This window comes from Cetorhinus maximus, chromosome 5 (assembly GCF_964194155.1).
Source record: "Cetorhinus maximus chromosome 5, sCetMax3.hap1.1, whole genome shotgun sequence".
NCBI classification, from domain to species: Eukaryota; Metazoa; Chordata; class Chondrichthyes; order Lamniformes; family Cetorhinidae; genus Cetorhinus; species Cetorhinus maximus.
In genome coordinates, this window is record NC_135883.1 from 56,587,612 (window position 1) to 56,610,766 (window position 23,155).

Consider the following 23,155-nt stretch of genomic DNA (forward strand, 5'->3'; position numbering starts at 1 on the left):
TTTTTTCCCCCCATTTTCCAGCTGGAAAACTTTTAATCCCCAAACCTTGGAGATTTAGCTCTCTAGCTAAAGTAGGTGAATCTTCCAGCCTTGCTTAAATTCTCAAAGTTGGTCTCTTCAATCAGAGCACAAACTGCATTCTGCATGGTGAATAATAGAGACTGGTTGCCTCCATCTTTCTGCTCGCTCTCTCCCAGATTCTTGCAAACTGAGCCGAGGGGTTCAGGGATAATTTATGACCCTGTAAGCTGAATTTCTTTCTCAGAGCCCATCTTCACAGCAATGTGAATCACAAAGGCCTTGTATATAGGTAGAAATGCTGATTACCTATTTTCTAAACCCCCAACTTCATTCCATCTTGGAAATAAATACAGTTTTAAACAAACAGTTTAGCCATTTACAAAAGCTGACATTCTGAACACCTTCCACTGTTGGCACAGCTACCTTGGTCATTGTTTATAGGTATGAATGGCTTACATCTTCCCAGTAAGCCAACATGGGCCCCCTTTTAACACACAAGCTTGTTTTCAGGCAGAATTCAAAACAGGTCACAAAACTGCACCCCCCTCCCCCCACCAACACCCATTCCTCCATTTTGCCCTAAATGAGAGAAATTATCTCAAAACATAATCTTACAAACAATCTTGCAATATGGTTAACTCGTAAATGCCTTCAGAAATGGCCTAACAAGGCACTCAGTTGTATCAAACTGCTACGAAGTCTAAAAGTAATGAAACCGGATGGACCACCCACCCAGCATCAACTAGGCACCGGAAACGACAACAGCAAACTCAGACCTGACGACCCTGCAAAGTCCTCCTTACTAACATCTGGGGGACTAGTGACAAAATAGGGAGATTGGTTTCAGACTAGTCAAGCAATGGCCTGACATTATCTGTAAGATATGCTTCTGTGAGTATGACTATGTCCCAGACACCACCCTCACGATCCCTGGGTATGTCCTGTCCCATTGGCAGGACAGACCCAGTGAGATGGCAGCACAGTGGCAGACATTCGAGAGAGAGTTGCCCTGGAGTCCTGAACATCGACTCTGGACCCCATGAAGTCTTGTTGCAATAGGTCAAATACGGGCAAGGAAACCTCCTGCTGATTGCCACATAGCACTACTCCCTCCAGCTGATGAGTCAGTGCTCCTCCATGTTGAACACCACTTGGAGACAACACTGAGTGTGGCAAGGGCACAGAATGTACTCTGGGCAGGGTACTTCAACGTCCATCACCAAGAGGGGCTCGTTAGCACAAGTACAGATCAAGCTAGCTGAGTCCTAAAGGACATATCCCTCACCATCTGCCACAGAACCAACAAAAAAGGGGAAGTATAATTGACCTCATCCTCACCAACATGCCTACCAATATCCATGACAGTATCGATAGGAGTGACCACCACACTGTCCTTCTGGAGACGAAGGCCCGTCCTCAAATTGAGGATACCCTCCATCACATTCTGTGGCATAGCCACTGTGCTAAATGGGATAGATTTTGAACAGATCTAGCAAGACTGGCAATCATGAGGTGCTGTTGGCCATAAGCAGCAGAATTGCACTCAAACACAATCTATAACCTCAGGGACCAGCATATCCCTCACTTTATCATTACCATCAAGCCAGGGGATCAACCCTGGTTCAACGAAGAGTGCAGGAGGACATGCCAGGAGCAGCATCAGGCATACCTTAAAATGGTGTCAACCTGGTGAAGCTATAACACAGGACCACTTGCGTGCCAAACAGCGTAAGCAGCAAGTGATAGGCAGAGCTAAGCAATTCCACAACCAATGGATCAGATCTAAGCTCTGTAGCCCTGCCACATCCAGTCATGAATGGTGGTGGACAATTAAACAACTCACTGGAGGAGCAGGCTCCACAAATATCCCCATTTCAATGATGGCAGAGCCCAGCACCTCAGTGCAAAAGATAAGGCTGAAGCATCTGCAACAATCTTCAGCCAGAAATGCCAAGCGGGTGATCAATCTCGGCCTCCTCCGGGAGGTCGCCAGTAAAACAGATGCCTATCTTCAGCTAATTCGATTCACACCATGTGATATCAAAAAACGGCTGAAAGGCACTGGATACCGCCATGGCTATGGGCCCCTGGCCATATTCTGGCAATAGTACTGAAGACTTGTGCTCTAGAACTTGCCGCGCCCCAAGCCAAGCTGTTCCAGTACAGCTACAACAATGGCATCTACCCAGCTATGTGGAAAATTGCCCTGGCATGTCCTGTATTCAAAAAGGACAAATCAAACTCAGCAAATTACCTCCGGATCAGTCTACTCTCAATCATCAGTAAAGTAATGGAAGGAATCATGAACAGTGTTATTAAGCGGCACTTGCTTAGCAATAACCTGCTCACTGACACTCAGTTTGGATTCTGCCAGGGCCACTCAGCTCCTGACCTCATTACAGTCTTGGTTCAAACATGGACAAAAGAGATGAACTCCCAAGATTAGGTGAGAGTGACTGCCCTTGACATCAAGGCAGAATTTGACCAAGTGTGGCATTAAGGAGCCCTAGCAAAACTGGAGTCAATGAGAATCAGGGGGAAAACTCTCCACTGGTTGGAGTCATACCTAGCACAAAGGAAGATGGTTGTGGTTGTGCTCAGACATCTCAGCTCCAGGACAACACTGGAGTTCTTCAGGGTAGTGCCCTAGGCCCAACCATCTTTAACTGCTTCATCAATGAACTTCCTTCTATCACAAGGTCAAAAGTGAGGATGTTCGCTGAGGATTAGACAATGCTCAGCACCATTTGTGACTCTTCACATACTTAAGCAGTCCATGTGGCAAATGCAGTAAGACCTGGATAATATCCAGGCTTGGGCTGCCAAGTGGCAAGTTACACTCACGCCATACAAGTGCCAGGCAAGGACCATCTTGAAGAAGAGAGTCTAACCATTGCCCCTTGACATTCAATGGCATTACCATCACTGAATCCCCCACTATCAACATCCTGGGGGTTACCATTGACCAGAAACTGAACTGGACTAGCCAATAAATACTGTGGCTACAAGGGCAAGTTGGAGGCTAGGAATCCTGCGGCAAGTAACTCACCCCCTGACTCCCCAAAGCCTGTCCACCATCTACAAGGCACAAGTCAGAAGTATGATGGAATACTCCCCACTTGCCTGGATGAGTGCTGCTCCAACAACACCTAAGAAGCTCAACGCAACCCAGGGCAATGCAGCCCACTTAACTGACACCCCATCCACAAACACTCACTCCCTCCACTACTGACGCTACAAGGTGCGCTGCAGGAGCTGACTAAGCCTCCTTAGACAGCACCTCCCAAACCCACAACCACTACCGTCAAGAACAGGGATGGATATTTTTCATCTGGCCTGCGATGAGATTTTCAAAAAAAAAAAAAACCACATGTGTATGATGCTTAATGAGTAAAGGTTAACAGCGGGGCTTTGTCGAAATATGCAACTAGAACGGGGGGGAGAGCGGGGGGAGCGCAGCATGAACCATTCAGGCAGGAGAAGGAGGACAGTGTCCCCCTTCTCTGAATAAACAATATCCAGTCCTTTAAAAGAGTAGACAAACCAGTCTGAGGAATCATTTATTCAGACACTTGTTGAGATGGTGTTGCTGCAGTTTGTTTGTTGGTTATTTAGTTCCTTCACTTTAAACAGAGATGGGAAATAAATTCAAAACTCCAAACACCAGAGAACCAATCTGGGAATGGCACTGAAACCAGCGACAACACTGAGAAGCTAAAGATTGAAACCAACACAAGAGCAAAATTAGAACAGTTCCTGGTCTAATCTCCCTTCAGTTTAAATTCCTTTGAGTGATGCTCTTGGATAGTCCCAGGTTAGAGGTGACCCAGGATAGTCCCAGGTGAGAGGTGTCCCCAGACTCTGTTGCTTACCTGTGTGTGTGGCCTGCGATTGATTTTGTCTATGTGTGAGTGGCCCTTGATAAGAAAACATTGCCCCACCCCGATCCAGAAGGACAAGAGCAGCAAATAGATGTGAACACCACCACCTGGAAATTCCCTTCAAGTCACTCACCATCCTGACTTGGAAATATATCGCTATTCCTTCACTGTTGCTGGGTCAAAATCCCGGAACTCCCTTCCTAACAGCACTGTGGGTGTACCTACACCACAGGGACTGCAGTAGTTCAAGGCGGCAGCTCACCGCCACCTTCTCAAGGGCAAATAGGGATGGACAATAAATACAAACCTAGCCAGCGACATCCACATCCCATGAACGAATAATTTTTAAAAACCGTCATATTTATAACAAGCAGCATTGCAAGTAGTCGTCTGGAAATCCTATGTTTAAATTGTGCAGGTTAATTATCTGCTGTAGGAATTGACCAAATTCTATTTAAAGATCAGTCAACAAAGATGGTCAGGAACAGTAATTCTGCAACTCCCATTAAGAGGCACAAATTATTTTACACCCCCTTAACTAGCCTAAATGGAAATACAAAGCTAATGTCTTAATATTGTGCAATGATTTTAGAACCAGTACATTTTTACCTGTTAACTGCTTGCCTGATGTTGAGGGATGTTTCCCATATTTTAATGCGCCACTGCAGTAAACAAGGTATATGAAATTCCAGTGTCACCAATATTAAAAAGCCAAGGATCACTTGATTCTCATCTAACCGTGCATTGCCCAATTTTATTTTTACAGTTGAAATTCAATTCTGCAGTGAACACATTTAACACTAGAAAGCCAGAATGTCAGAACATATTTATTATTTACTTTTAACACCTTCTGGTCCACATTGTTTCCCTCCTAGCAGGCTTCTTACTGATAATGGGGCTGGTGGGGAACATCTTCCTCATCATTACCAATCATTGCTGTTCCATGATCAGCCAATAGGAAGTGCACTTTAATGTGAGATGAGCCAACAATGATAGCCACACGAACCCACCTCAGACTGGGTTTGCATCAATTACAGAAAACTTGTACTGTAGTATAATTTCAGGTTTTTTTTGCCGAAAAAAAATCCTGTCAGCTAAATACATGGGAAAGAATTATGGTTTTATGAAAAATAACCCACTTGTAATATTAAAGTCGCATAATTTTGGGCAAACCCAAATTGGCCTTTCCCTACCCTCTCCATCACAGGCACAGAAATCATGTATAATCTTAAATAGAGCATTGGAAAACAAGTTGCACAAAATAGAACCATCATTTGTGGAGGTTGGCTAACAGAATTTAGCAGAGGTACAGCAAAATATTTCAATCTCAGTGAGGAGACTGTGCACATTAATTAAATGACTATGAAGTGCAAAAAAATGAAAACAGTTCTGAACGTATTAAAAATTGACAATCCTATTCTCCACGAACGTTGTCAAAAGCATCACAGGTTTCGAAATGCGTTGCCCCTTCTGTTTGGTCTTGTGGAGGTGTGATTGTGAAAACCATCCAGATGCAACTGAATGTTTGCAGTGTTTCACCACACATGATAGCAACAGAACTCTATTTAATAAACTTAGTCAGAAGCTCCAAAATCACATCAGGTAAAGATTTCTTGTGTATTTTTAAAAAAATAAAATCATTAACCCACAGAGGTTTACCACACAGAAGGAAGCCATTTGGGCCCATCATGTCTCCACTGGCTTTTTGCTAGCACAACTCAAAACTAAACCAGCAGTCCTACTCCATTTCCATAGCCTTTCCTCTGCTTCAATTTGCCCCAAAAGGTTCAATGGTCTTAGCCTCGAATACTCCTTGTGGCAATGCATCCAATCCTGCTGTGTAAAGAAATGTTTTCTGACTTCTCTCCTCATTTAGTGTATATTTAAGGTGATTAGGAAGTTTGAAATAAGGGATAAAATTAGTCAGTAATTGCACAAATTGGTCGCTAGTGAAAGGCAACACATATTAGAGATTCTTGGCAGCCTGTTTTTCATTCCTATAAATCTTTCTCTATTCATTCATGGTTTTAAAAACCTCTGTTCCATCTCTTGTTAACCCCCTCTGCTTCAGTGGAAGTAATAACTACAATTTTTCATCCCTATCACCTTAGTGACTATGTTCTGTGTCTTTACTATAATGGATTTTAAAAGTGCTCTGTGACCAAAACAGTGCCTACACAGACTTTTCAGAAGTTATTTTCTCGAGTACTCTATGCCCCTATTTTAAAGCCACACTTTCAGATTTATGAGCAGAGAGAAAAATATCCCCACAGGTTTACACCTCCAAAATTCTTCAATCAGGATACATGAAAGGGATCCTCATAAATCCTTCATGCTCTGGGGTCAGCTCCTCCTGATGTCAAATCCTGCTAAACTCAAACAATAATTTTGTGGGTGGTGCATTAAGAGGTAGGGAACATGGGTATGAGTGATAGATTTTGATATAAAGTAGTGCCCTTTCTGAAGTATATTAATGACCTGAACTTGAGTATATAGAGCATCATTTCAAAGTTAGCAGATGACAAGATTCAGCAAGGTAGAGAACCGAGGAGGATAGTAACAGTCGTCAGGAGCACATAGATTGGAGAAATGGGAAAACACACAGCAGATGAAATTTAACACAGATGTTTGAAGTAATTCATTTTGCTGGAAGAATGAGGAGAAGCAATATAAACAAAATGGTACTATTTAAAGCAGGTGCAGAAACAGATCTGGAGATGCAGAAATCTTTTAAAGATGGCAGGACAAGTTCAGAAGGCCGTTTTAAAAAAAAGCACATGGGATCCTTGGCTTTAATAATAGGAGCAGAGAGACTTATTAGTTGTTCATATGCTATAGGCACCACTATTCATCCCAAGTCATCCTCGATAAGGCGGTGGTAAGCTGCTGCCTTAACCATTGCAGTCCATGTGATACAGATACACACATTCTATTAGATAATTACAGGATTTTGACCATGTGAAGATGAAGGAATGGTGATATACTTTAGGATGGCATGTGACTTTTGTTCACGGGCTAGGCCAGCATTTACTGCCCATCCTTAATTGCCCTTGTTCAGAGGGCATTTAAGAGTCTACCACATTGCTGTGGGTCTGGAGTCACATGCGGGCCAGACCAGGTAAGGACAGCAGATTTCCTTCCCTAAAGGGACATTAGTGACCCAGATGGGTTTTTACAATAATCGGTAATGGTTTCATGGTCATTCTCAGACTTTTAATTCCAGATTTTTGTTGAATTTAAATTCCACCATCTGCCGTGGTGGGATTCGAGTCAGAGTCCCCAGAGTAGTACCCTGGGTCTCTGGAATACTAGTCCAGTGACAATATCACCTCCCCTTAAAACTGGGAAACATTACCTACAAGAGCCCTTCATGAGCCTGCTGTCCATGCCCTTCTATGAGGTAGGGATTGCAAGTTTGGGAGGGCTGTAGAAGAAGCCATTGAGAATTGCAGCAGTACTCCTTGAAGACAGTGGTGGAAGGGATACCAAATCAAGTGGATGGCTTCGAGCTTCTTAAGTGTTGCTGGAATTCCGCTCAAGGCAAGTGGAGTGTGTTCCATCATACTCCTGATTTGTACCTTGTAGATGATGGACAGACTTAGGGGAGTCAGGAGGTGAGTTACTCTTCACAGAATATCCAACATTTGACTTGCTCTTGTAGCCACAGCATGTGTGTGGCTGATCTAGTTCAGTTTCTGATCAATGGTAACCACCAGGATGTTGACCATGAGGAATTCAGCGATGCTAATTCCATTCATTGTCAGGAGGAGGTGGTTAGATTCTCTTGTTGGAAATGGTCACTCAGCCGCCCAAGCCTGAATGTCATCCAGGTCTTGTTGCATGCAAGCATGAAATGTTTTATTGTCCAAGCAATTGCATATGGAACTGAATACTGTGCAATGAGTATTCCTACTTCTGACCTCATGATGGGAAAAGGTCATTAATGAAGCAACTGACGATAGTTGGGCCTAGGACACTACCTTGAAGAACTCCTGCAGTGATGTCCTTGGGCTATGACGATTGACCAACAACAACTATTTTCCTTCCAGCCATCCAGCTAGGTATAACTCCAGCCATTGAAGTGCTTAAGTGTTTCCCCCAATTTTCAATGGCTTCAATTTTACTGGGGTCCTTGATGCCACACTCGGTCAAACGCTGCCTTGACATCAAGGATAGTTACTCCTCTCACCTCTGGAATTGATGTCCATGTTTGGACCAAGTCTGTAATGAGGTCTGAAGCCAAGCAGAACTGACAGAACCCAAACTGAGCATCGGTGAACAGATATTGATGAGTAAGCGCTGCTTGATCGCATTCTCAATATTGCCTTCCATCGTTTTGCTGATAATTGAGTGTAAACAGCTGGGGTGGTAATTAACGGGAGTGGATTTTTCCTGCTTTTTGGAGACAGAAGATACCTGGGCAATCTTCCACTTTGTTAGGTAGGTGCCAGTATTATAGCTATACTGGAACAGTTAGTTATGCTAAGCTTTTAAAAAAACACTGATTATGACCCAGTTCAATCACTGTGTCCAATTCTGGGTGCCACACTATGGGGAGGAGGCCAAGGCTTTAGCAGGGCGCAGAGAAGATTAAGCATAATGGTACCATGGAAAAAAGGTTTCAGTTACATAAAATGATCAGAGAAGGGGGGTTGTTCTCCTTAGAGCAAAGAAAGTTATGGGGAGGTTTGCATGAGGTGTTCAAAGCGACAAAATAAACAAGGAGAAACTGTTCCCAGCTGCAAGAGTCTGTAATGAGAGGACAATTTAAAATAATTGGCAAATGAACCAGAGGCAACATGGGGGAAAATGTTTCACACCACCTTTAATCTGGAACTCACTGCCTGAAAGGGTAATGAGAACAGATTCAATGACATTTCAAAAAGAAGCTGAATATATATTTTAAAAGGTGCAGGGTTATAGAGAAAGAGCAAAGAAGTGGGACTAGTTGGATTACTGTTTCAAAGAGCTATCATAGGCACGATGGGCCAAATGGCCTCTCTCTGTGCTGCACCATCCTAGGATTCTATAACTGGTTAAAGAGACATAGCCAAATATTCAGCAACTTAAAAAAAAAGCAGCCAGGTAGACACTGATACAAGTAGACAGAGAGTGCAGAGTGGTTTCTCAACTTGAGCCTTCACAATCGGGGCTGAAAGGAGTCACCCTCAAGTCTCAATTCATTTTCAAGGATCAGAATCCATAGCACCAAAATTCTAATATGGCCACTTGTCTGTAGTGGATGAGTGGCAGACAGTATCTCAAATCTATCAACGTCAGGAGTCCCAGACTCCATCTCAGACGATGAGAATGGGGTAATGTATCAGGAGCAGCATCCACCTCAAAGAGCTGGCAACAAAAATCAGAGCACAGTGCCAGTGCACTAGACGAAGGGACAACAGAAGAGTACATTTTATTAAATTCTCAGCTCGCAGAGAAGCTAGCAGGGCAGTCTTTGAAGGCAATCAATTCACTCCAGGACCTTTGTCTGCAAGACTTCTAAGGCCCATCGTGGAGCCTCAGCTGGACTCACACCAGCTCCCCCAGGAATTATTCCAGAGATGCCCAATTGATTTTGGGAGTTGGGAAAAATTACTTTTTCTCTCTCCCCCCACCCCCAGCAAACTGGAATAGGCTCGGCTGCAGAAATGTGGCAGGATCCTTAATGGAAATAGGATCTGCCTCATTTTCCATGTCACCTGCTGGGTTTTCCCAAGTCCTCTGTGCATTCCTTACAAAAACCACAAGAATGGACATTTTAGGAAATGAAAAATCTTCGGTGGGCTAACAGGGTGCTGTTTCGAGTTGGATAAGATGCATTGTTGAAGTAAAGCAGAGGAGGCTTCACTCTGGTGTCTGGCATACAACTTACCTGATCCAGACTGAGTGACGAAAGTTGAAAAAAGTATTCTATTTCCCATTCTCAACATCCCTTCACTTACCAGGGATAAAGTTTACTCCCTAAAAGGAGGGATGCATAACATTGAACTAAAGTGTATTTAATTAAAACAAAACTCACTGATGCATCAGGCAGCAAATCTATGTGTACTTGGCCACACTACATTTTCCTAAACAGCTGTGTGTAAATTTACAAGCATAGAAACATCAAGAAATGCTCTACATCATGGTTGAGTGAAAAGATAAATCAACAATTCCTCAATGTTTGATGTATCCCCCTACCTTCAACCAGAAAGTAATTGCCCCAGTCAGAATGTTCAAAAAATGTGGACAGTGGCATACAATGCTAGAGAATCAATGTAAATTAGCAAGCAATCAATTCTTGTACAGCTACAAATGATAACATGAAAAATCCAAAGATTTTTTAGCAGAGCATCTATTGGCCAGTTGATAAATTATTTATATTTCTCCAGTCATTACTAATGTATAATATTGTTCCCATCCCCTAACAGCACGTTTTAACTGAACGTGTGCAGCATAGATGCAATGAGCAAAGTTGCATCTATTGATCTATCCTCTCTTTCTTGTTTATGCTAGACTAATATAGCAGTTTAATCAGAAAGCAAAAATGTTCAGCTCAAATAAAATTTAACTCCAATTACAAACTTTTTTTTTAAAAAAACGAGTATGTGGAACATTTCAGAGTAATCCGTCAAAAGTAGACAAGGGATTCTGAGTGAAAACAGACTCCTACCTTCGTAGCAAGCAGAGAGACAGAGCTTGTAGTCTCTTCTGGAAGCAATGGGTCCTTGCTCTGAAAAAGTCATGAAACAGACATTCCAAATATGTTACTGTGCAGAGAGAAGGCAACGCAGTCTCAGAACTAAAAATCCTCTGAAGTCGGACCTTAAAAGGCACTGCAGTATACAGTAGTGCCAAATGTATCAAACCTTTGTTTTGTTCTGATGGACTTTATTCTTGGGTTAATTTGGGCGAAATGTTGAAGCAACATAAAATTACAGATGCTACCATTATTAATCCGTATGGTAACTGAAAGATCACCCGTTAGGTTCCTTAAGAGATATGCCCGAATCTCGCAAGAACTAGGCATTTAAAAGCCGTGGCACATTCGAATATACAGTGGCACTCATTAAAAAGAAAACATTTCTCCAGCTCCAACCTCTTGTTACATCCCATCCCAGTCTGAGAGTGTGAACAATGTAACCTGCAATTACTTCCACGGGCACTCTCTCCTAGTCCTCGGCCGGCTCGCTAGGAGATGCACTTGAGCATTACAGCACAAGACTCATTCTCCAGCACCCCCACCCCGACACAGCAGAGAAGCTGGTCCCGGGAGTGCGGACATCGAGGAGATCCCAAGCGGAGAGAGTCCAATGGTTTAATTGGCAGAGAGCTCAAATTCCACTTTTAAAAATCAACTTTCCGCGCCTGACACACACACACTCCATACGCAATTCTGCATTGTAACCAACAACAAAAATAAATAAATAAAACCTACTTCGGCGGAAGGCCAGGCTCCGTGAAGTTAACGGGCACTTACAGAGCATACATGCACCCTTTTAGCAAGTCATAACGGACGAGAGAGTCCTGTGTGTGCGAGGGAACCGATAGAGAATGCAGCAGAACAAGCCTCTCACAGCTACTAAAACAAAACCCGTTCCCAATTAAAGGGGGAAATACTCGTACCTTCGACACCTCCTGCGGCTTGTCATCCTCAGAGTCAGAATCTTTTAGTCCTTTATGCTTGATTTTCCACATTCTCCAGACTGCTTATTTGGAGGGAAAGTAAAGTGTTGAATATTGGGTCCGTTGCTTCTTTTTTTCCTCTCACCGCCTCCCCCCCACCCACCCCCTCCCGCCCCAAACGCCGGAGGCTACATCGAGTTCAAACTCCTGAACACTGCAGGAGAGGAGCAGCAGCAACACATCCAGTGACCAACACAAACCCAGCTGAAAGCTGGAGTTTGTCCAGCAGAACCCCGTTCTAATCTGTTCACATGATTAACCGATGACAGAGCTCAGGAGGATTAGTCTGACCAATCGCCAAGAAATAGTTTGCTTTCCCCAGCCTAATAAGAAGGAAAGATCAAAATGCTAAGGTTTGCAAACACAAAGACCACCTCCCTTCCTTCCTTCCTTACTTACCTGTGATTGACACATTCCACAACCTGGTGGGGGTCTTAACAACTGCCACCTCAGTAACCATTAAAGGGGGTGGAGGGGTCATTTATTGGTTTGCTTGTTGCCATGGTATCTCCAGGGCTTTTTTTCATTGCCAAATGCAAAAGAGGATTTTTTATATTTTAAATAAATAAAAGTGCCAAGGCTAGGGCAAAGTAGCATTCATAATCTTCACGAAACTCAAGTGTGTGCGTACGTTGAAAGTAGGCAATTCGCTTTTGCAGTGCCAACTAAACGCATGCACCTTTTTTGTGGTCAACGTGGATCTTGAAAATCTGAGAATTTGCATTAACTTAACCAAGCATGAAAGTCTGAACAATTTGTACTGACCTTGCAATTGAGCAGATTTTTGCAGTAAAGTGCCTAGACCAGAGTTCATCCATAAAACTTGTTTTGATAGCCTGTGTGCTGGGAAGGGGTGTATGGAGGGAGGGGAAGGGGGAGAGGTTGCTATAGTAACTAAGGCCTAATCTTGATCATTTCCACAACAGCCATTTAGAAAATAGGTTGAGTATACGGTTAGCAGCTTCAGGATATCCGAACAGGATGAAGATAAGATCATAGAACTATAGAGACAGGTCAGGTGATCGGAATCTACCTTTTTACCCGAAGAATCCGTGGTGTGAGAGTTGTTCTGTCATTCTTAAAAAAATAAAGCTTCCAGTTTTCTCCCCTACACAAAACACATATGCACCGCACACATTGCAGAATTCTATTTTAATTTAGTGTGACCCACATACCAAAACTTCATTTTGAATTTAAAACTTGTGGATGAATAAGGCATGTAAAGTAAACCTACACACGTCAAAAAAATTATTGATTTTTTTTTCAAACATTTCAATTACAAATGGACTCGGGCGTTTTTTCTCTATTCGACTGGCTTTCAAACGCAAGAATTGCACTCCATCTGAACAAAAATCTAATATAAGTCCATTATGTTACCAGCGGCTCACAAAGGCTGTATTTCAAAGTGAATGACTGTCAACTGAACGAGATGGCCATTTTAAATGAATGTAGTTCCATGCTAATTTCCACTCTATTTAGAATTGTATACAATCCACTGGAAACTGCTACCGTTACTTTCCCCTCTGTTGGTTAATCAGAATATTTAGGAAAGGAGTAGGCATTCCAAAAGGAATACTGCGTGATGTGTTATGATCAATCATTTAAAACAGATTCCCGGTGTTCTGTGAAGAATCCACATTGTTTTTCCTCGGAAGACAAGTCAAGATGAAAGTATCTGTTCCGCTTGGCAGGAATTAGTTGAGCTAATGCTTGGAAACTAATGGTTCAGTCCAGTCTATTTAGAATTTGTCAAAAGCCCTTGCAGCCAAATCATTTTTTTGTAATTAACCCTGTCCGTGCTCCCCAAGCATTAATATCCAACCAATAACCCTAGTACATCACACTGAACCACAAATAAGAGTGCAGCATTTCCCTCTGCCTTGTGTTAACAATGGCAAATGTCGCTTGAAGATATTTTCTGCTCCCTTGGTGATAACATGCTGTTGCTCCAGGCTTCAGCATTGCAGCAGAGTTCCCCTGTTAGATGTGTTTCTCTCCCGAGTTCAAGCTTCACTTTCAGATGCTTGGACAAATGACCATTCTGGAGCTGCCATCTGCTCCAGGGTGAACTGCACTACCCCAGACCAGAGCATCAAGGTGTTGCCAATGCAAGTATTGGGCTCACAGTGTCAGGAACTACCCTCAGCGCCTACACTCCAGTTCAATATTGGAACGGTCAAAGCTGTTGTCTTCAGCCCTGCTATAGACTCTATTCACTCGCCATTAATTCCATCCTCCCCCCTGGCTACTGCCTCTGGCTGCACCGGCCTGTTCACAATCTCGTTGTACTATTTGACCCTAAACTATGCTTTCTATCCCATATCTTCTCCATCACAAAGGTAACCTATTTTCTCCTCTGTAATATTGCCAGAGAGCCTCCACCCCTGCCCCAGTTTTTCTGTGGGTGAGATCCTCATTTATACCTTTGTTACCTCCAGGCTCAATTATTCCAACATTCTGCTGTCTGGCCTCCCATCTTCCATCCTCCATAAACCTGAGCTCATCCAAAGCTCTGTTGCCTGTATCTGACCCTGAACCAAGTCATTCACTCATCTCCCTGGTGTACGGTGACTTAGACTTCCCCCCAGTCCCCAATATCTTGATTTCAAAATTCCCATCCTCATGCTTAAAACCCTTCATGGCCTCACCCCTCCCTAACTCTGTAACTTCTACCAAGTTACAATTCTGCTTGAGCTCTGCACTCCTCCAACTCTGGCCTCTTGTCAATCACACACTCCACTCACCCCACCACTGGTTGCTGACCATTCAGCCATATAAGCCTTAAGCTCTGGAATTCCCTCCTTAAACCTTTCCGCCTCTCCACCTCTCCACTACTCTCTTCTGCTTTAATACCTTCCTTAAAACCTACCTCTTTAGCCAAGCTTCAGTCTAGCCCATCCAGGTATCTCCTCCTTGGTTCGATTTCAACTTATGCCTGATGATACTCTTAATTTTACTGCTTCAATGATGCATCTTGTGACATTATACTACATTAAAGGCACCATAAAAATGCAAGTTGTTGATGCTCTGGAAGCATTCTTTTCTTTCAAAGCAGTGTCCTACCTCTTTAAATAAAGGGGAACTTGTCCTCACTCCCCAGGCAGCAGCATCTTCCTCCTCATTTTCCATATTCTTCTACCCATTGATGCTCAATGCATCACCCTATGCACTCCTCTTTGCATAACCCAAATGCCACCTCCTTAACATGCCCAGTGCAAGATGGTGAGAACAGTTGTTTAGTTGTTTTCGGACATGGTATTGAAAGGGATCCTCAGCTCCCTTAAGGTAAATCTTTGATTAGTCATTTTAAGCTACCTGGGTGCTTTTGGATCAAATTCTTGGCTGTTTTGGTCACCAAGGCCTGTTAAATTGTTTTACAAAATCCATTGATGAAGGGCAACAACTATTTCCCTCAATCAACATTACAAAAACAGATTACCTGGTCATTATCACATTCCTGTTTGTGGGAGCTTGCTGTATGCAAATTGGCTGCCATGTTTCCTACATTACAACAGTGACAACAATTCAAATTCGCTGTAAAATGCTTTGGGATGTCTGCTGGTCATGAAAGGTGCTATATAAATGCAAGTTTTTCTTTTTTGTTTAGGAGAGGCTAAGGGAGGGAATTCCAGAGTCGATCCAGGGAACTGAAGATTCAACTGCCAATGGTGAAATGATGAAAATAAGGGATGTACATTAAAGGAGCGCAGTGGTTTTAGAGAGTTGTTATGGCTGGAGAAGACTACAGAAATAAGGTGGGATGGGCCATTGTGGGATTTGAAACTGAGGTTGAGAATTTTTAAATGAAAATGTTGCTATATTGGAAGTCAATGTATATCAGAGAATACAGGGATGATAGGTGAACAAGAGATGGTGCAAGTTAGGATATGGGTGGAAGAGTTTTGGATGAGCTCAAATTTACGTCCAACGTGTGAGGCCAGCCAGGAGAGCATTAGAATAGTCGAGCATAGAGGTAACAAAGGTATGAAGGAGGCTTTCAGCAGCAGATGAACTAAGACAGAGATGGAAATGGGTGATGTTATGGAGTTGGAAGTAAGCAGTCTTAGTGATGGAGATGTGAGGTCAGAAGCTGAGCTTGGAGTCAAATATAATGGAATGTTGGCATTTATTACGAGAAGGTTCACTCAACTCATTCCTGGCTTGAGGGACTTATCCTATGAAGAAAGGTTAAACAGATTGGGCCTATGCCCATTGGAGTTGAGAAAAATGAGAGGTGATCTTATTGAAACATATAAAATCCTGAGGGGATTTGATAGGGTAGATACCGGGAAGATATTTCCACATTAGGGAGAGGCTAGAACCAGGGTTGAGTGACACTTCCTGTTCATTAGCATTTATTCTTCTTCTTCTCTTCTTCCTCCTCTTCTCCCTGTGGCCAGTGTGCATCTTCTGGACATGAAATGTAAAAAAAAAGTGAGAGAAGAGTCACTTTTAGTGACATGGTTAAACAAAGACTGATGAGTGGCTTCTGAAAACAGCTGCAAACTGAAATACATCATGTGTAGGGATGAGATTCAAGTAAGAAGAGAGGAAAAGAAAATGATTAGAATCCATGCAGGATTTGACCTCCAGCTTCACCAGATGCCATGTTCCTAACCTGCCCCTTCCTCACAATGTGTCCTGCTCTTCACGTGGCAATACTACATGGATGAAGCATGGTCCTTTTCCTGTGGCCACCTGCCCCTTGTAATTCTGTGCGACCCTGTGTTGCAAGAACAAAGAAAGTGAATCAATGTTAGAGAGGTGAGAAGTTTGAAGATATGCAAGTAAGGGTAAAAATAATGTTGTGGGTATGTGCAAGATGGCAGGGCTGTGAAGAGGGGCTGAAGTAAGTAATAGTGAGAAAAGTAACTGGTGCAGAAGCCTGCAAGGAGGTACAGCAAAGTGTGCATCAGTGATCAGAAGGGAGTGCTGATAATCAACAAGAGTATTGAGTTCTGGGGTAATGCAAGGCTAATCAGAGAATAATGATAGGCATGAGATAGAAGGCTTACTTTAGCTTTCCTTCTGAGATCCTTGTACTACTTTCTTTAATGCAGCCATGTTCTGGGGGCAATACTTCTAACACTGACCTGCTCACTCACATTGGGCAGGGTGCTTGGAAATCTTTTCGCTGCCTTGTGATTAGAAAAAGTGCTTTCTTCTGCTGACCTCTTTTTATTTATTTGTTAATGGGATGTGGGTGTCGCTGACTAGGCCAGTGTTTATTACCTATCCCAATTGCCTTTGAGCAGGTGATGGGGAGCCACCTTCTTGAACTTCAGCAGTCCACAGTGCTGTTAAGAAGGGAGTTCCAGGATTTTGACCCAGCAACAGCAAAGGAATGGCGATATAGTTCAAAGTCAGGATAGTGTTTGGCTTGGAGGGGACCTTGCAGGTGGAGGTGCTCCCATACATATACTGCCCTTGCTCTTCCAGTTGGTAGAATCCACGGGTTTGGAAGGTGCTGTCAAAGGAGCATAGCTGAGTTGCTGCAGTGTACCTTATAGATGGTACACACTGCTGCCACCATACATCAGTGGTGGACGGAGTGAATGTATACGGTGGTGGATAGGGTACCAATCAAGCGGGCTGCTTTGTCCTAGATGGTGTTGAACTTCTTGAATGTTGTTGGAGCTGCATTCATCTAGGCAGGTGGAGAATGTGCCCTGTAGCTGGTGGACAGGCTTTGGGGAGTCAGGGGATGAGTTACTCACCACAGAATTCTCAACCTCTGATCTACTCTTGTAGCCATAGTATTTATATGGCTGATCCAGGTCAGTTTCTGGTCAATGGTAAACCCGAGAACGTTGATAGAGGGGGATTCAGCAATGGTAATTGCACTAAATGTTAAGGGGTGATGGTTAGATTATCTCTTGTTGAAGATGGTCATTACCTGGCAATTGTGTGGTGTGAATGTTACTTGCCACTTATCAACCCAAACCTAAATGTTGTCCAGGGCTTGCTGGATCTTGCTACACATTGACACCAACTGCTTCAGTATCTGAAGGCTTGTGAATGATGCTGAACATTGTGCAATCATCAGCGAACATCCCTGTCTCTGGCATCATGATGGGAAGAAGGTCACTGATGAAGCAGTGAACATGGTTGGACCGAGGACACTACCCTGAGGAACTCCTGCAGTGCTCTCCTTGGACTGAGATGATTGACCTCCAACAACCACAGCAATCTTACTTTGTGCTAAGTATGACTCCAACCAGTGAAGAGTTTTCCCCCTGATTTCCATTGACTTCAGTTTTGCTAGGGTTCCCTGATGCCACACTTGATCAAATGCTGCCTTGATGTCAAGGGCAGTCACTCTCACCTTATCTCTTGAGTTTAGCATTTCCATCAATGTTTGGACCAAGACTTTCATGGCATCAGGAGCTGCGTGGCCCTGGCAGAATCCAAACTGAGCATCAGTGAGCAGGTTAGTCCTGAGTAAGTGCTGCTTGACTGGTGACCCCTTCCATCACTTTGCTTATGATCGTGAGTAGCCTGACGGGATGGTAATTGGCTGGGTTGGGTTTGACCTGCTTTTTATGTACAGGACATACCTGGGCAATTTTCCACATTACCGGAAAGCTGCCAGTGTTGTCGCTGTACTGGAACAGCTTGGCTAGGGATGTGGCTAGTTCTGGAACACAAGTCTTCAGTACTATTGCCAGAATGTTGTCAGGGCCCATAGCCTTTGCAATATCCAGTGCGTTCAGCTGTTTCTTGATATCACGTGGAGTGAATCAAATTGGTGGAAGACATTTATGATGTGGAACTCAGGAGGAGGCCAAGATGGATCATCCATGTGACACTTCTGGCTGAAGATGATTGCAAATGCTTCAGCTTTGTCTTTTGCACTGATGTGCTGGGCTACCCCAGCATTGAGAGTGGGGATATTCGTGGAATTTCCTTCTCCTGTTAGTTGGTAATTGTCACTACCATTTATGACTGAATGTGGCATGGGACTGCATAGCTTAGTTCTGATCCATTGGTTGTGGGTTCACTTAGCTCTGTCAATCGCATGCTGCTTCTGCTGTTTGGCAAGCAAGTAGTCCTGTATTGTCATTTCACCAGGTTGGCACCTCATTTTTAGGTATGTCTAGTGCTGCTCCTGACAAGCCCTCCTGCACTCTTCATTGAACCAAGGTTGATCCCTCAGCTTGATGATAATGGTAGAGTGAGGGATATGCCAGGCAATGAAGTTACAGATTGTGTTTGAATACAATTCTGCTGCTGGCCCACAGCACATTATGGATGCCCAATCTTAAATTGTTAGATCTGTTCAAAATCTATCCCATTTAGCACGGTGGTAGTGCCACGTAACATGATGGAGGGTATCCTCAGTGTGAAGACAGGACTTCGTCTCCACAACGACTATGGGGTGGACACTCCTACCAATACTGACATGGACAGATATGTCTGCAACAGGTAGATTGGTGAGGATGAGATCAGGTAGGTTTTTCCCTCTTGTTGGTTCCCATATCCACCTGCCGCCTACCTCAAAAACTGTTCAAAAACTGGAGTGCCTTGCAGCTTCTCCTGCACCTGCCATTAGCCAAAGATATTTATCATCAGCCAAACTGCACCTCCCATTAAACAGGTGCAAGCTGCCTTTAGATCACAATATGCAAAATTAAGTAATTGATGAGTTGAGCGAATTTGGGGTCGTCTTTGCAGTCATATAATCAGGTGGCACTCTGAGTGCAACATCCATTCTGAGCACAATTACACACTATTTCTACCTTTGATTTGATACGGAGAATGGAAGTGCTTGATGGTGCCTGCGTCAATTGCTAACAAGGCTTTAAACAGAAGGGCTGATTCTTCACCTTTCTTCTCCTCTGTGTCTTCTTCTCTGGACCTAGAGGAGGAAGAAAAAATTGTAGGGGGGTTTTGAGGTGCAGAGTTAACCTACCGCTCTCAGTAAAAGAAGGGACATGATCGTTTCATGATGTATTTTGCTTCCAGGAATTGTGGGGGTAAAAGCATGAGAATGAAGAGAAGCACATTACTGTTTTTAAAAGAAAAGTGGTTCATCACAAATCTGCAGATGGCACCTGCCATCCCATTTCTCCATCCCCAAACCTTTGCCTTTTCTCCCAATTGCCTCCGCCTGTATTGCCTCCTCTCCCTGGGAGCGCCAATTCTTCCTTCCCCTAAGCAGTGAGATGGTGGAGGTTTAACTCTTCAGTTTCACTCTTACTTATTTCTCCTGGTTGTTATGTCTTACTCTAGAAAAGGAAATGCACATGGACCAAATGAACTTCAGTAACCTTAAAATGCAGTTAAACCTAGGTATCTGACAGCTTAGTGCAACCAGTAGTAGCAGTCATTGTAAGGCTTTTATTGTGATTGGATGTAAGTGAAGGAATACCATGTATGCTGCAGATATAAAGGATGCAATAGATGTTAATGGTAAGCTCTCTCAGCATTACAGCACCTTGAGCAAAAGGTCTGTTTAGTATACTAAATTCTTGTAGCATATGATTAGCTTCTCTTACCTTGCTTGATCTGATCTGGTCATTCATATTTTTTATGCTTTGAGTAGTGCTGAATACTAGCATTGGCATTCACTAGTCTGGCAACCTGCTTTTATTTCTCTGTTACTGCTTTCTTTGGGGCCCTCTGTCAGTCAATGCAAAATAGTGACTTCATGCTGTCCTGGACCACTTACAGGGACATATCTATCTGACATTTTCCATGAGCAAAGTCCTAAGGAAGAATTTTCCATTCACCTAATTACAAGCAGATTGTGGGGGAGGGAGGTGGTAGACAGAAGATCCACCCACACACTGATGATGCACGTCAAATTTCTCTGATTTGTTACTGAATGTAATGACGAGTGGAAGGAGGTCAAAATATCACATTTTCCATTACTGTCACCATAGTAGTGCTGCAGAAGGACCATAAGCACGTTACTAGCAACTAGCAATGTGACGGTTTACAAAAGACGATTAATATATTAAAACACTTCATTAAAGATTACAGTTCATTGCAGAGTTAGCAAATCTCGCTTTCTACCATGGTATTTTATTATTATTTTTTTTAAACTGGTACGTTTGCAGCTTTTCCACTGGTACTTGGCTTTGCTCTGCTATTGCAGGGCAAACTTCCAATGATAGGCATTTCTAATGCCTGGAACATGCCCAGGGCAGTCAAGTCAAGCTGACCTTGAAAAAGATTGTCAGGGTGAATACTCATGCAGTTGACAAAAACCTAAGTTAGTACATTCGAACTGGTTGGTGTTTTTCAAAGCTAAAATGGCCAATTTAATGGCCAAGCTTTAGTTCTAAAACCACTTGAATGATCTATTGCACTGACAGATCAATCAACGTTGGATTACCTCTTTGGTAATATGATGAAGAAAATTTCCAGTTTAGCTTTCACAATTGATTCGTTCCACTTCTTCTGGTGCAACAAGTGTTGTTTTTGGTGGGAGATTAAAGCTTGTCCCCCATGGTCTGCTGCTGGCTACTGATTCAATATTTTTATGTCACTGGTGCTTTGGAAATGATGATATCTCGAGATCTATTCTGACAGTAATAAAGATGCCATAATATTCACTTTATACAGCAGCAGTTAAGTACTGTAGCTCTAGTAGCCATGGTTACAATTACTCGAATGTCCCAAATATACCTTTGAAAGAATATTTTACATGGCCAACCATTGGCTCTTTCTGCCAGAACTTTGGGGTGCTTTCAAAAGAGTTGAAGTTGGATGGAGACTGGATTTTTCTTTTTGACTTCCTACACATTTTATTCCATAATCATTATGAAAAGTCACTATCACTGTATAGAATAAAAATGAATAAATAATTAGTGTTAGTGATACCTCTCTCCCATATCAAACTGACACCAATACACCCAGCCACCAGTGAACTCTGACTTACAATGGCACCGACTTGTACTAGAAAATTCAGATAATTGAATCTTTCCATTAAACAGTTACATCTGAGAGCTTCCATCACGACCTGTGCTAATTTAGCTAATCTTAACCAAGGTTTCTGTGAAGTACTGCAACTAGCCTCAGCATCTTTGGTTAGGGGAGGATGGTGGGAAATGAGCTGGAGCTCCTGCTTCTGATTGCTGTCAGCTGATCTGGTGGAAAGATGAGCAGCAATGGATATCAAGTGAAGACATGGCTGTGATGTCTTCCACAGGCAAATAGCCTGTCATGATGCTGGAGGGCTTCTGGTGCTAATCAAGTTATACCCCAGCTTGAATCCTGGCCTGTAGGAACGAAGAAAAGGAAGTCACATTGCAAGAGAAAATAAACATCTTCCATGTTTGCAGTATATTTCATTCATTAAGCTTTGCAAATATTTCCTAATTTATCTGATTACATTAAAGCTTTAGCACTTCAGCTGTGCTTGATGTAATGGCATTGCTTAGTTTCATGACACACTGAGCTGATCGTGGAATTTGTCTTACATTTTAATGGAGCGATCACCCATCTGTTTTCTAATGCTGATCAAGCCACATCTTAACTGTCATATTTTCCTCCATTTTAATTAAAGCCTAGAATAAGGATCACTGTACTATATTGACATCTTAGATGCAACTATTAAAACCAAAAAAGTTTTGTGCTTTGCCACTTATGTATTTTCTTTCATCACACACTGAAATAAGCTGTTGTCCTGGGGAGAATACAATGAACCATTTGTGTACAAGATTTCTTTCCCTTGCAGATTAGTTTTAAGCCTTTAAAGCACCAAATAGTGCACACAGAACTTAGAAAAAGTATTTTTTAGTTTATACAGGCTAGTTTTGTAATAAAGAAGTTCATGCACTATGGTTTTATAAATGGGCAAATTAGAATGATGTACGATATAAGAAAATGATGGTGTGTAAGAGTGACTTTTTTTTTGGGACCCAGCACCTGCATACATAGCTTTGAGGTGAATGCAGGTGCAATCAACAAACTAACAAAGGACTCTCCCAGTTAACCATTATTTTCTGTGAGATACTTTTATCTTGTTTCTATTTTCTTTTTGCAAAAAAAAAAGGCTGATACTGTGTCAACATGAGCTAATCGTACAGGTGAGGAAACTGTCAGTGCTGAATAACAATGGGGATATGACGTTGCCTTACATATGAAAATAGATCTTTGTGAACTTCACATGATTCACTCCCGGAACTTGCAAAATAAAATCAGGCAGGGCTTTTTCTGCTCCTAATCACAACACAATAGAAAGTGATTGCAGCTGAGGTGATCCAGTCTCTTCCAACATTTGCACATGTATCTCATGGTAGAGGTCACTGATGGCAATTAGGAACAGGAACAATTGGTTGATTTTAACCCTCCTGACAACAGGGTGCTAAGGCCACTTGTAATGCTGTATCACCAACTGAAGTGCAATCACTTAATTCAGAATAGGCAAGCAAGAAAACCTGTTAACTTGTTAACCAAAAGTGTTTCTTGTTACTGGAACATCAACAGAACACAATGAAATGTAAAGTTTAAGCAAGCATGATAGTCAAAATGTGGAAACACATTTCACAAGTCTCAGCAAAGTTAAGGATGAAAAGACGTTTTGCCACTCACAGAATATTAGACATGTGGAACAGATTCCTGAAGAAGTTACTGGAGAA

General features: G+C 42.7%; 1 protein-coding gene across 5 annotated transcripts in view; it reads right to left on the reverse strand.

Moving 5' to 3' along the window:
• The window catches only part of LOC144680656 (testis development-related protein), a 96,289-nt gene that overhangs the window by 55,380 nt on the left and 17,754 nt on the right, over positions 1-23,155 (reverse strand). Inside the window, exons 2-5 of one of the 5 annotated variants that reach the window (XM_078541884.1) lie at positions 19,307-19,425; positions 15,854-15,977; positions 11,508-11,587; positions 10,555-10,614 (exon numbers count right to left, since the gene is read on the reverse strand). In XM_078541884.1, coding sequence (XP_078398010.1) covers positions 10,555-10,614; positions 11,508-11,587; positions 15,854-15,974 — 261 coding nt within the window. In that variant the 5' untranslated portion in view covers positions 15,975-15,977; positions 19,307-19,425. Of the gene's footprint in view, positions 1-10,554; positions 10,615-11,507; positions 11,588-12,332; positions 12,429-15,853; positions 15,978-19,306; positions 19,426-23,155 lie in introns of those variants that run through there. The other 4 variants (XM_078541882.1, XM_078541883.1, XM_078541886.1 and 1 more) reach the window with 4 other exon arrangements.